The 12988-nt window shown below is 65.4% G+C and overlaps 2 protein-coding genes across 3 annotated transcripts; one reads left to right on the forward strand and one right to left on the reverse strand.

Annotated features, from left to right (window-relative positions):
• The first annotated feature begins 124 nt into the window (after window positions 1–124).
• On the forward strand, window positions 125–4125 carry CDK5 (cyclin dependent kinase 5). Its single transcript, XM_054171179.1, has 12 exons — window positions 125–253; window positions 351–439; window positions 542–609; window positions 728–788; window positions 886–942; window positions 1061–1156; window positions 1567–1641; window positions 1751–1847; window positions 3030–3099; window positions 3220–3280; window positions 3380–3460; window positions 3552–4125. Exons 1-12 carry the CDS (start codon window positions 217–219, stop codon window positions 3636–3638), a joined length of 879 nt encoding a protein of 292 aa, XP_054027154.1. The 5' UTR covers window positions 125–216; the 3' UTR covers window positions 3639–4125.
• A 74-nt stretch (window positions 4126–4199) lies between these two features.
• Window positions 4200–12208, reverse strand: ASIC3 (acid sensing ion channel subunit 3). Of its 2 annotated transcripts, XM_054171364.1 has the most exons (11): window positions 11651–12208; window positions 8520–8670; window positions 8312–8439; window positions 7341–7491; window positions 7199–7255; window positions 6471–6624; window positions 5820–5911; window positions 5658–5737; window positions 5492–5554; window positions 5286–5356; window positions 4200–4627 (listed from the first exon to the last, which is right to left on the reverse strand). In XM_054171364.1, exons 1-11 carry the CDS (start codon window positions 12206–12208, stop codon window positions 4552–4554), a joined length of 1581 nt encoding a protein of 526 aa, XP_054027339.1. In that variant the 3' UTR covers window positions 4200–4551. The 2 variants fall into 2 exon arrangements, with proteins under 2 accessions (XP_054027339.1, XP_054027340.1); XM_054171365.1 differs by lacking the exon at window positions 5286–5356.
• Between the last annotated feature and the right edge of the window lie 780 nt (window positions 12209–12988).

Raw genomic sequence — 12988 nt, forward strand, 5'->3', positions numbered from 1 at the left:
GTCGCCGGGGGCGTGATCAGCGTCGGGGGTGTGACGGGGAGAGGCCGCGCGGGGGCTGCCGGGAGGCGTGGCAGAGGGGCGGGGCCGCGCTTCGTGGGGCCCTCTGGGAGGTGTGGCGGGGCGGGGCCGCGCTGCGCGGGGTCTGCCGGGAAGTGTGGCGGCGGCGGCGGGGCCGGGGCCGGTACCGGGGCTGGGGCCGGAGCGGACCGCGGCGCGATGCAGAAATACGAGAAGCTGGAGAAGATCGGGGAAGGTGCGGGGGAGGCCGGGCCAGGCCGGGACCGGGCGGGGGGCACCGAGGGCGGGGGCGGTGCCGGTGCACGGTGCGGCGGTGACCCGGCTGCCCGCAGGCACCTACGGGACCGTGTTCAAGGCCAAGAACCGGGAGACGCACGAGATCGTGGCACTGAAGCGGGTGCGGCTGGACGATGATGATGAGGTGAGGGGAGGCGGGGCCGGGACCGGGCTGGGTTCGGGGTTGGGGGCCAGTGCCGGTGCCGGTGCCGGTGCCGGTGCCCCCGAGCGTGCCCGTCTCTTGCAGGGCGTGCCCAGCTCTGCGCTGCGGGAGATCTGCCTTCTGAAGGAGCTGAAACACAAGAACATCGTCAGGCAAGGCTGGCGGGGGGCTGCTCCAGGCTGCTCCCTCCCCGGGGTGTCCCCGGTACCGCAGGGAGCCCCGTCCGCCTCTTCGGGGACCGCCTCTTCAGGATGCCCCTTCTCTTCGCAGGCTCCACGACGTCCTGCACAGCGACAAGAAGCTGACGCTGGTTTTCGAGTTCTGCGACCAGGTGAGTGCTAGCCCTGGGGCAGTGCCAGCACCGGGGCAGCACCGGGGCCGTATTCATCGCTGCCGCTCCCTGACCCGGCCCGGCTCCTCCCCCCCAGGACCTGAAGAAGTACTTTGACAGCTGCAACGGGGACCTGGACCCCGAGATTGTCAAGGTGCGTTTTGGGGGCTGCAGCAGCTCCGGGGTCCATGGTGCCTGCCCTGTCCCAACTGTGGAGGTACCCCGTGGCACCGGGGGGCTGATGGTGCCGCCTGTGCCCGCTCCCCCCACAGTCCTTCATGTACCAGCTGCTGAAGGGCCTGGCCTTCTGCCACAGCCGCAACGTCCTGCACCGCGACCTCAAGCCCCAGAACCTGCTCATCAACCGGGTGAGGCACGGGCACCGTGGGAGGGCACACTGCAGGGGTGGCACTGGGCAACAGGTCACGTCTGGGACTGGATGATGGGATTAGGGGATATGGAAGGGGTGACATCATGATTGGGGTGACACGAGGTGGGGGACATGGAGTAGGTGACACCAGTGAATGAGTGACAATGCGAAGAGCCATGGAGGGGGTCACACCAGGAGTGAGGTAGCAGAAGGGTCACAGGTGGGGACTGGGTCACGACTATCCCCAGCTGTGGCTCAGTCTCCCTGTCACCTTCCTGGTCAATGGGCCCGAGGGGTGGTGGCTGATAGCCCCGTGGTGTAGGCTGGGCAGCAGGACACGGTGTCCACTGCTGTGCCCCCTGCCACGTGCCCTGTGCTGTGCCAGTGATGCTGCCACTTTCCCTGCAGAACGGGGAGCTCAAGCTGGCCGACTTTGGCCTCGCCCGCGCCTTCGGCATCCCTGTGCGCTGCTACTCGGCTGAGGTGAGCAGGGGCAGCTGCCCTGACTCCTGACCAGGGCCTCTGCCACCTGGGGCCTCTGCCCGGCATGGCCCCCATCATCTGAGTGGGTCCCTTCTGGCACCCTTCACAGGTGGTGACACTGTGGTACCGGCCCCCAGACGTGCTCTTTGGTGCCAAGCTCTACTCCACCTCCATCGACATGTGGTCAGCTGGGTGCATCTTCGCAGGTAGGAAAGCATGGGAGGTGTGGGATGGAGAGAGCTGGGTGAAGGATAGAGCTCAGAGGCTTGTGGTCAGGGCTGCTGGGTCTGGTTGGAGGCCTGGAGCTCGTGGTGCTCCCCAGGGGTCAGGACTGGGTTCAGTTTTCTTCAACATCTTCGCCAATGACCTGGATGAAGGGACAGAGTGGACCCTCGTGATCCAAACTGGGGGCAGTGGCTGTCACAGCAGAAGGTTGTGCTGCCATTTGGAGGGACCTGGACTCTTCCCTCACTTACACCCTTACCTCAGAGACCTGGCCAGGCTGGAGAGTTGGAGGAGAGGAAACTCATGAAGTTCAACCAGGGCAAGTGTAGGGTCCTGCCCCTGGGAGGAAGAACCTCTTGCACTAGTACAGTTTGAGGGGGTGACCTGCTGGGAAGCAGCTCCATGGAGAAGGACCTGGGAATGCTGGTGGACAACAAGTTGCCCATGAGCCAGCAGTGTGCCCTCATGGCCATGAAGGCCAATGGTCTCCTGGAGTGCACGAAGAAGAATGTGGCCAGCAGGTCAAGGGAAGTTCTCCTCCCCATCTGTTCTGCCCTAGTGAGGCCACATCTGAAATCCTGGATCCAGTTCTGGGCTCCCCAGTTCAAGAGAGACAGGGAACTACTGGAGAGAGTCCAGGGGAGGCTGGGAAGCTGCTGAGGGGCCTGGAGCATCTCTGTGAGGAGGAAGAGCTGAAAGCCCTGGGGCTGCTGAGCCTGGAGAAGAGCAGCCTGAGAGGGGATCTGATCAATGCTCAGCAAGAGATAAAGGGTGGGGGCCAAGAGGCTGGGGCCAGACTCTTGTCAGTGGTGCCCTGGGACAGGACAAGGGGCACAAAGTGGAATGCAGGAGGTTCCATCTGAAGATGAGGAGAAACTTGTTTGGTGTGAGGGTGCTGGAGCCCTGGAGCAGGCTGCCCAGAGAGGCTGTGGAGTCTCCTCTGGAGAAATTCCAACCCCCCCTGGCCATAGTGATCCTGGGCAAGCTGCTGTGGGTGCCCCTGATGGAGCAGGGGGCTTGGACTGGGTGATCTCCAACCATCTCTTTCAACCTCACTATGCTGGGATTGGGGGATCCTGCAGTGCCTGGGGGGGCTGTGGGCACAGGAGGGACTGTGGGCACCACGGCCCCATGGCCTCTGTCCCACCTGCTGTGCCCCCCAGAGCTGGCCAACGCGGGCCGGCCGCTGTTCCCGGGAAACGATGTGGATGACCAGCTCAAGAGGATCTTCCGATATCCTTTGGGTGCTGGATCTGGGGGGGCTGCCCTGCACTGCTGGTGGGTGTCATGGGGGTGGCAGTGGGTGGCTGGGTGCTAGCTGCAGTGGTGGCCCTTGACCACTGCTGTCCCTACGCTGCTGGGAACCCCCACGGAGGAACAGTGGCCAGCCATGGCCAAGCTGCCGGACTACAAGGTGAGGTGGGGGGCAAGCTGGGCAGGTCCAAGATAGGTTTGAGACTGTCTGGGGTGGGTTTGGGGGTGTGGTGGCCAGGGCTGACCCCTCTGTCCCCAGCCCTACCCCATGTACCCAGCCACCACGTCCCTGGTCAACGTGGTGCCCAAGCTGAACGCCACCGGCCGGGACCTGCTGCAGGTGAGTGCCGCCCCTGCCCTGGGAGCCCTTTCTGGGGGGTGTGGGGTGGCTGGGGGCTGTGTGTCACTCCCAGCTTCCCCTGCTCCCCCAGAACCTGCTGAAGTGCAACCCGGTGCAGCGGATCTCTGCAGAGGAGGCCCTGCAGCACCCCTACTTCACGGACTTCTGCCCGCCATAGCACCCCCCAGCACTGGGCACCCCCCAGGGCAGCTCCTGGCACACTCCTGGCAGCATGGGGGGACACAGCCCTGTCATGGCAGCATGGGGCCTGGGGGTAGGTGAGGTGCCAGCATCCCAAATCTGCAGCCAGCCCCTACCCCCCTATTTATTAGGTTTTTAACCCATTGCCACCCTGGCTACGGGGTGCTGGTGTGACCCCATTTGACTCCCTCAGACCTATGGGGCTGCTGGGGGCAGTGCCAGGAGCCCCCTGAGCCCTCAGCCTGGGGCCACAGTGCTGGTGGAGGGGCAGGATCCTCTGGGACCAGACATGGGGTGGATGAGACTCCTCCTTCAGTGGGACCCCTTCCCTCTCCCCACTTCCCCCTGGCCCTTTCCCTTCCACGGGGGGGTCCTGGGTGCCAGCTCCCTGGGGAGGGGGCACCCCCTTTTGTACCACTGCTGTACGTGAGTCCCTGTTTGTTACCTCCATAAAGCGCTTCCCACCCCGCAGCGCCGACCTCCTCCTTCCTGGGGAATCCCAGGACGCCCCCAGCAGCACAGGAGCCCGCGGCCCGGGGCAGACTTTTAATGGGGAAGGGGGCTGGGGGGGACACAGACACACACAGAGCGCAGCTTGGGGGTGTCTTGGGCACAAGCAGCACATGCAGGGACACGGAACAGAGCCGGGGGGGGGGTCCTGCCACCCCCAGCGCCCCACCCCCCGCCACGCCTCCGGGGGTTCCCCCAGAGCAGAGCATTTGCTTGGCGGGAGGGAGACCGGGGCACTTCGGGGCTCGGTGCCAGCCCCACAGCCGCAGTTTGGGTGCCCCAGGGCAGAGCGGGGGTGGGGGCTGCACCAGCGCCTCTCCCACACCCCAGTGCCCCTTCCCGGCCCGGCCGGGGGTCGCGGGCCCCTCAGCAGGAGGTGCCTAGAGGCGGGTGACGAGGTAGCAGGTTCGGGGGGAGGCCGAGACCGTCCGGGCAGCGCAGGGGGGACAGGGGGCTCTGCGGGGACATGCGGCGTCGGGGGCGGGGCACCGGAGCTCCCCCTGCCTCGGCCGGCTTGCAGCCCGCTGCGCCTGGCCGTGCTGGGGGGGGTCCGCCCCATGCCCACCTTGCTGTGCCCCTCGGGCTGCCCCAGGAGCCTTCCGATCCCCCCATCATCTCCTGACCACCCCGGCATCGTCCCCTGACCCCCTTTATCATCCCCTGACCCCCTTTATCATCCCCTGACCCTCACCCTCCCTCCCCATCATCATCCTCCGATTCCCCCTTTCTCCCCTCCAGTCCCCTAGCAGCCCTCCCAGCTCCGGGGTCTCCCCCACCTCACACCGTCCCTGGTGTGGGGGGAGGTTGGGGTATTCCCCAACCAGGCCAGGCCGGGGGGTGTAAGTGAAGGGATGTGGGGCCGAGGGGACCCTGGGGTAGGGGTGCAGGGGGAGCGATGCATGAGGATGGGAGCGGAGCTGGCGGTGGGGGGGATGATGCTGACAAAAGCCTGGAATGGAGAGGGGGTGTTTCCTGCCCTTGGGGAATGGGTGGGGGGCGCCTTTTCCTTGCCCGTCGGGGGCGTAGTACAACCTCCCTCCCGCCCCTTTCCCGGCTCCCTGTGCCACTCTGGGGTTGGGATCTGGGGGTGCTGGCCCCACCCCGGGGTCTCTACCTGGGCCCCGGCGGGAGCGGCCCCGGCGGGGTGCCTGGGGGGGTGCCCGGGGGGGTGCCCGCGGGATGCTCCTGGCGTGGCGGCGAGCAACGGGGATGAGCCGGTACCGGCGGCAGCAGATGGGGGTGGAATGAGGTGCGGGCCCCCCCCCGCGCCGGCTGCGCCAGGGGAGGGGGTCTGGGGTTAAGGGGGTCTGGGGTGGTTACCAGGGCGCTGCCGTCGTTCCTCTTCCTCTCCCTGTAGAAGCTGAGGAGCTTGTCCCGGAACACCTGGGGAGGGCACACGGGGCGCTGTCGGCTCAGAGACCACCCCGCCTGGCACCCCGCCGGCAGTGGGGCAGCACGGGGGGTGGGGGCGTTCAGGGGGCCTCACCTCGTACAGGTAGTCAAAGATCTCCAAGATGGTGAGCAGGCTGGCACCGATGAAGAGCCCCATTTGCCCCCCGATGTCACCTGGGCAGGAGGGCGGTGTCACGGCAGGGCTGTGCCCCTAAGACCCTTCAAGGACCCCCCAGGACACCCCCAGGCCCCTCACCCAGCAGCCCTGCCACCTCATAGGCCTTCTTCTGCTCAATCATCTCATAGTTGAGTGCCTCGAAGAATATGTCCAGGACCAGCACGTTCTCCCTGTGGGCACAGGCAAGCAGGGGCACAGGGACCGTGTCAGATGGCACCTCCATCCAGATGGGTGGGTCAGTGCCAGGCTGTGCCATTGGCAGGGGAATAGGGTGGAGGGGTCTGTCCTGGGCAGCACAAGGAGGTGCTATGCCCTACAATGCTGTGCCTTGCCATCCTGTGCTGCTCTGACATGTGCTATGCTATCCCATGCTGTGCTGTGCCATGCTTTGCCATGCCATCCTGTGCCATGCCATTCCATGCTGTGCTGTGCCACACCACATGGTTTACCCTGTCCTGGTGCAGATTTGTACATGGGAGGCTGTGCCCATGCCACGCCGTGCCCGTTTGTGTATGCTGAGAGATGCCATGTGGATGTGCCGTGCCACATCACACCACACTGTGCCATGCCAGTTCATGTATGCTGGTGCCATGCCGTGCCAGCTCCTGTATGCTGGGGGATGTTTTGTGGCTGTGGGCCACAGCGCTGTCACACCATGCCATGCCAGGAGAAGCAGTGTGGCTTTGCCAGGAGGTGGGAATGGGCATTGGCACTGGCGTTGGCACTCACGCGATGTACTGCTCGGTCTTGTTGAACTTCTTGGCCAGGTACCTGGCGGAGGCCTTGCTGGGGATCTTCACCATGGAGAGCTCCTTGCCGTAGCGCACCATGGCGCAGGGTGTGCGGCACGCACAGTACTCGCTGTCCTTCTGCACCAGGAAGTCTGTGGGCACGGGGGTGGCACTGGGCACACCGGCACCCTGTGGCCAGGACCTGGGACACTGTGGCCAGGACTCCTGGGACACCACAGCTGGGACCGCTGGGACACCATGTCTGAGACAACCAGAACACCATGGCCAGGACCACTAGGACACCATGACCAGGACCTGGGACGCTGTGGACAGGACCACTGGGACCCGGCGGTCATCGTGGCCAGGACCCCTGCCCGTGTCTGATGCAGGGCTCCCAGGATGGAGCCAAGGCCTCGGCACAGAGCCCAGGTGCTGGTGGCATGGAACAAGAGTGCCATGAGCCCTGCCAATTGCACATGGTGGCAGTTGCCAATAGCATGACACAAGTGTGCCATGAGCCTTGCCAGTGACAGACACATGGTGGGGAGCCCAGACCTTCATGTCTGGGGTCTTGGCAGACAGGGACAGCAGTGACCACCTCCCCAGTGAGGACATTGGTGCCACATCAGGGCATCCAAGACTCCTGGGGGCAAGTCCAGGGGTATCCAGGGATGGCAAGAACCCTTTGGCAAGCTCCATGATGGGCACAGTGCCAGCTGTACATACCCAGTGCGGGGTCTGCGCACTCCTTGTACTGCTCCGGGGTGCAGACATTGGCGTTGCCTGTGATGGCAGTGGCAGGGTCACAGGGGCCTCACCGTGCCCCCAGCACTGTGGGCGTCAGCCCCTGTGCCCGTGCCAGGCTCACCTGGCATGTGGACCATGCGGCAGTTGCAGTTCTCCTGCAGGTAGCGTGTCTCGCAGTCCAGGCGGCAGGCAGTCAGGCTGTAGGCGCTGAAGAAGTCAGACTCGATGGGGGTGGCCTTGCAGTCCCCCCATGGTGGGGGCAGGTACACCAGCTGACCCCCGTGGCTAAGGAAAGTGCCCTCTGCCCGTGTGCCCATTGTGCCCACCGTGCAACCTGCGGCCCAGCACACCAATGCACCCTGTCCCTGGAACACCCAGTCCCGGAGGATCGTGGCACACTGGAGACCACACTGCCAGTCCAGCCCCTCCTCACCAGGGATGGTGTCACCAGCACCTGGCATAGCAGCAGGCAGGAAGGGGATGGGTGAGGGCTAGCACATGGCAGCACCCAAAGCCAGATGTGCCAGAGGGTTGGCACGCACTTCTGAGGTGGCTGGTGGGGCTGTGCCAGGCTGTATGACGGCTGGTGCAAGTGTGCTTGGTGAGGGAGTTCAGCAGGGCACTGAGTGCCATGCTCCTGCTGCCGCCGTGCTCTGTGCCACCCACGCTACCAGTGCCAGCACACATGGAGACACCCACTCCAGGCACCTAATTTTAGGTGTCTGGCTGTGGGGGCGCAGCCACCCCTGCTGCGGGCTGTTCAGCAGGAGCTTCAGGGCACTGCCAGGAGACGGCGCCCACAGCAGGACCAAGACATCCTGGCATAGGGCTGCCCCACAGCAGAGCTGTTACAGTGGCTGGAAGCGGTATGGTACTGTCTGTGCGGCACAGGACGGCACAGCTCGGCACACTGGGGCGGCACTGCTGGGAGCTGATGCCTATGGTGGAACCAAGATATCTTGGCATGGGGCTGCCCCACACTCTTTCAGGGTGACAGAGCTGCTGCACCTGCAGTGTGCTTCCTGCCATGTGGCACAGCTCCGCGGGGCTTTGCACGTGGGGGTGGCCGTGCCCCCTGGCATGGCTGGATACCCGCTGCTGCTGGCAGGAGACAAAGGTCTGGAAGCCGGGGGCGACGCCAAAGCCGAGCTGGTCAATGAAGGGGGGCTCGTCCTGGCTGTGGATCTGCACCTTCACCCCCGCCTCGAACGAGGTCTCATCTGCGGGGAGGGGGCATCAGGGTGGGGACAGGCAAGACCGGGTGGGATAGAGTGGGACCGGTTGGGGCGGGGGTCCTCACCCGTGTCCCCCCAGACGGGCAGGTACTCCTCCTGCTGCACGTTCAGCATCAGCTCCAGCCCATTGCCCGCGCCACCCCGCAGCGTGGTCAGCACCTCCCGGCCCGGGCCCCCGCCGTTGAACGTGTAGCACTTGCCCAGGCGGGTGAAGATCTGTGGGCACAGCGCCATCAGCCCCTCCCAGTGCTCCCAGTATGGGATCCCAGTCCTCCCGGTAAGGAATTCCAGGGCAGGACCCCAGTGCTCCCAGTACAAGATCCCAGCATTTCCCTATGCAGGTGAAGATCTGCAGGGATTGGTCGGATTCTCATCTCCCCAGTGCCCCCAGTGCAGGATCCCAGTGCCCCTAGCACAGGATCTCTGTGCTCCGTAGGAAATAGTGCAGGATTCCAGTGCCCCCCAAGGCAGGATCCCAGTTTAAGGAGCATGGTATGCCGACCCCATCACTGCCCCACAGCCTGCACAACCCCACAGCCACACCTCCTTCCCCACCCCACCCCCCCCGCCAAGTCGTCGCCATCCCCCAACCTGTGCCTCCCCAAGGCCCCAAAGCCTGCTCAGATAGGGCGGGGAGTCCGGTAGGATTACTGCCCGGGGCAGAGCCAGCCCTAGCCGTGGTGACGGTGGCACTCAGAGTGGCAGCCCCGCAGCATCCCGCGGCTGGGGTGCCCGGCTCTGCAGCGGCTCTGCAGGGGGATTGGGTTTCCGCAGGCTGCGGGGAGACGCGGGGACACAGGGAGGGCACCAGCCAGGATGGTGACGAGCATCGGGGTTTGGCTTAGCCACTCTGGCAGAGGCCACCAGAAGCTGGAAGCCCCCGGGGCCCAGCACCAACATCCAGGGACCCCGATGTCCCCAGAGTCCCCTGGGACCAGCACCTACCGCCAGGGACCCAAGTGGCCCCAGAGCCCCACAGAACAAGACCATGGCTCCCCCCAGTCCTGTCAATGTCCCATGACACGGGGGGGTGTCTCAGGGGGACCATAGCTGCCCTGTGGGGTAAACCCCTCCCCTGGTTACGGGATGTGTCCCACTCCCGTCCTGCCCCACTGCGGGGTGGGGGTGGGGGGTGCTGCCATGGCAACGGCTGCTCCCAAAGAGGGGACCCATCACCATGGCAACGTGCTGCCCAAGGAGGAAGGGGGGGCGGCTGCCATGGCAACGGCTGCCCGGCATTGGGATGTGCTGGGGCCCGGGACTGGGGGGACGACTGGGATGGGCACAGGGAAGGGGACACGGCCCCTGTGCTGCCAGCACTCTTGAGGCTTCACACTCAGGGTCACACGGAGTCAGGACCCCCCCAACCCTGTACCCTGGGGACCTGCTATCCCTGCTCCCTGCTGACCCCCTATCCCCACACCCAGGACCCTCCTCTTCCCCACTAGCTCCCATCCCTGTACCCCCACATTGCTTCACCCATGCCAGCCCCAGGAGTGGCAACTGGGAGGGCACAGCCCCAGCCCACATGGGTCTCACTTGCTTCATCCATTTGCCATGGGGACCTAAAGGACCTTGGGGACAGGGCGGGAGAGATCCCCAGCCCAGGTGGAGGATGGAAGCCACAGAGCCTGCCCTGGCACCAGCAACTGCCAGCCCAGTGCCCAGGCCATGGGCAGAGGATGGTGACCTGCAGCTAAGCCCTGGCATTAGCTGGGTATTTTTAGCTGGTGAAGCCGCGGTGGGTGCAGCTGGTGCCAGGCTGCCAGTACTAGGGCTGTGGTGGAACTTTCTCGCTGCCCACAAGAGATGAGGCAGCAGAGGGGCTGCTCATGGGCACACAGTTCTGTGGCACATGTGGGCACATCCTGACACTCCCAGTGGCACCTGAGGGCATGGAGGGCAGTGGGAGAAGCTCAGACTGTGCCCTCAAGACCCTTGGAGTGGGAAGGGAGATGGGGACCACCAGAGCAGGCACCAGCCTCTGAGGTCATGGTGGCTCAGCCACAGTCCCAGGATCCTGTCCTGGGGACTCTCAGCCCTACAGCCACACATCACAGCCCTTGCCCACAGGAAGTGCCACCAGGATCTGCTGCAGGGGCTCCAGCATCTGCTCCGGCAAGGGACACAGGGGCCAGGGAACTGCCAAGGGGACAATTTCCCTCTGAGCTCCCCAGGAACATTCATGCCACACACTGAAGGTCCTCAGCTGTGCTAATATCATGCCCAAGCCAGTGGTGGCAGAGAAGGGCACTGAGCAGAATCACATGTGGTGGACATAGGCTGCTCAGCTCCCACAGCACACAGCTCCCTGCTGCCACAGCGGGAGGGATGTGCCCATCCTACCCCTGCCACCATCCCTTCTTGTCCCCTGCCTATCCTGCCCATGCCACCATTGTCACCACCCCTGCTTACGTCCTACTCCTTACCCTGCCCCTGCCACTGTCCCTGCGCATACCATTGCCCCTGCCCTTCCTATCCATGCCAGCAGCCTGGATAGGCTCAGTCCCACATAGCCCCATCAGCACACTGCTGGGCCATGGCAGATGTGGTGGGAGCATGTGGGCACCAGCAATTCCCTGGGTCACGAGCAAAGTGGGCGCAGCCCCAAGGGTGGCTGGGAGTAGCACTGAGGCCAGGTGCCGATGAGCTGTGGGGGTACAGCTCTGGCACAGGGAACCTTGTGCCCATGCTGGAGCTGGCTGCATGGGGGAGCTGCAGGTGTGGGAGCCTGTGTACAAACACAGCCCAGGGGAAGCGCTGGCTGCTGCTGGTGCCCGGGTGGCATCTGGGGCTGCTGCAGGAGGAGCAGCACTATGGGCTGTACCAATGAGCATCCTACAGCCACCAGCATCCTGTGCCTGAGCAGGCAGAGCACAGCACAGCTTCAGCCTGGGCACTGTTCCCAGATGCCTGGCACCCTTGTGGTGCAGGCTAGGGCCACCCCAGGCTGGTAGCTGTGGTGTGCTGTGAGTGGTGGGATGCAGGGGTAGGATGGGAGAAGGGGCTCACCCATGGGTGCTCCACAGTCCCAGCATACTGGTGGCAGGACATCCCTGTCCATTCATGATTCCTGGGGGGGCTCGGTCACCCCATTCCCTGGCAGATCCCTGGTGCCAGGCCACTTGTGCCCATTCATGCTCCTGGGGCCTGTTATCCCCGCGTTGGGTGGCATCCCCGCGGCACGGGCACTCACCACGGTGAAGTTGTGCGCGGTGCAGCCGGCACCGCGGAAGGAGCACTGGAGCAGCATCTCGGCCAGGTCGTGGCCCGTGCGGTTGTAGAACTCAGCCATGCTGAAGGGCTTGGCCTTGAAGTTCCTGAAGTTGGCCTTGTCCCGCAGCGCTGCCAGGACGTGAGGCTCCGCCAGCTGCGGGCGGCTGATCTCGAAGCGGTGGTCGAGCAGCGCCAGCAGCTCCCCGACGTGGTACAGGTCATTGCGGGTGATCTTGGAGAAGCGGAACTCGTTCAGGTTGCAGATGGTGATGGCAGGGAAGGTCAAGTTGGCAGCTGCCACCTCGTCCAGCTTGGTGACGTGGGGGTAGGTGAGAAAGTAGGCGACACGCTCGGCGCAGACCAGCAGCAGCAGCCCCAGCGAGCCCAGGAAAAAGCCCCCCCAGAGCCCCCGCCGCAGCGACGCAGCCCCGTAGGCAAAGACGTGGCTGATGCCATGCAGCGAGGAGCTGTGGGCGAAGGCCCGCAGGCTGGACCTGGCAGAGCCCCCCCCGCTGCCCCCCGAGCCCCCCCCCCTCATCCTGACTCCCCCGGTACCACCCCCTCCGGAGCGCTACCCCCCGCCCTTAGCCCGCCCCCCACAGCCCCCGGCCCATCGCCGCGCCCGGGGGGCTGCGGGTGGGCACCGGGGGTGCCGGGGGCAGGGTGGGCAAAGACAGGACTGGTTGCACTGAATCCCCCCCTCCGCTGCCGGTGCCGCCCGCCTTCTGCCAGCAGTCTCGGCCTCAGCCCCGATGTTGGTGCCGGTCCTGGCTCCGCTCCTGGTGCCGACTGTAGCCTCAGACCCTGCCTCGGTCCCAGCCCCGATCTCGGTGCTGGTCGCAGCCCCGGTGCCGGTCCCGCTCTTGGTCGCAGCCCCGGTGCCGGTGCAGCGGCGCAGCCGCTGCCGGTCCCGCCCCCGCCCCTCCCGCCGCGGCTCCACCCGCCTCCGCCCCCCGGCGAACGAAAGGAGATGGGGGGGGGAGGGGGGCAGCGAGGGGCTGGGCCGGACTCTGGGGAAGTGTCTACCGCTGCCCCCCGGTTGCTCACACCTCCCGCGGCACCCGCGGCTGCGACCCGGGGCCACCCCGGAGCCCTCCTTGAGGCAGTAGCAGCCGGGCCAGGGTGGGCAGGGAAACTCAGGGACATGAGTCCCCCTACCCCAGGAATGACACAGGAGTCCCCATCTGAGGGGGTTACACCCCTGTGTGGCCACCCCTGTGCCAGAGGAAGATGCAGAGGACCCAGCTCCCCAGAGGGCGACATAAAGGTCATAGAACTCCTCACCCCGGAGGCTGACACATTCTCCCCTTCCACACAG

This window comes from Dryobates pubescens, chromosome 21 (assembly GCF_014839835.1).
Source record: "Dryobates pubescens isolate bDryPub1 chromosome 21, bDryPub1.pri, whole genome shotgun sequence".
NCBI lineage: Eukaryota > Metazoa > Chordata > Aves > Piciformes > Picidae > Dryobates > Dryobates pubescens.

What these genes read in the sequence shown, in the direction of transcription:
- ASIC3 (XM_054171364.1), bottom strand. Translation starts at nt 12,208, where the DNA reads ATGAGGGGGGGGGGCTCGGGGGGCAGCGGGGGGGGCTCTGCCAGGTCC. An exon ending in GGAACGACGGCAGCGCCCTG is followed by an intron (nt 5,357 to 5,491) that starts GTAACCACCCCA and finishes CCGCCACGCCAG; the next exon opens with GAGCATCCCGCGGGCACCCC. An exon ending in CCGCTCCCGCCGGGGCCCAG is followed by an intron (nt 4,628 to 5,285) that starts GTAGAGACCCCG and finishes ATGTCCCCGCAG; the next exon opens with AGCCCCCTGTCCCCCCTGCG.
- CDK5 (XM_054171179.1), top strand. Translation starts at nt 217, where the DNA reads ATGCAGAAATACGAGAAGCTGGAGAAGATCGGGGAAG. An exon ending in AAACACAAGAACATCGTCAG is followed by an intron (nt 610 to 727) that starts GCAAGGCTGGCG and finishes TTCTCTTCGCAG; the next exon opens with GCTCCACGACGTCCTGCACA. An exon ending in TGCGCTGCTACTCGGCTGAG is followed by an intron (nt 1,642 to 1,750) that starts GTGAGCAGGGGC and finishes CACCCTTCACAG; the next exon opens with GTGGTGACACTGTGGTACCG.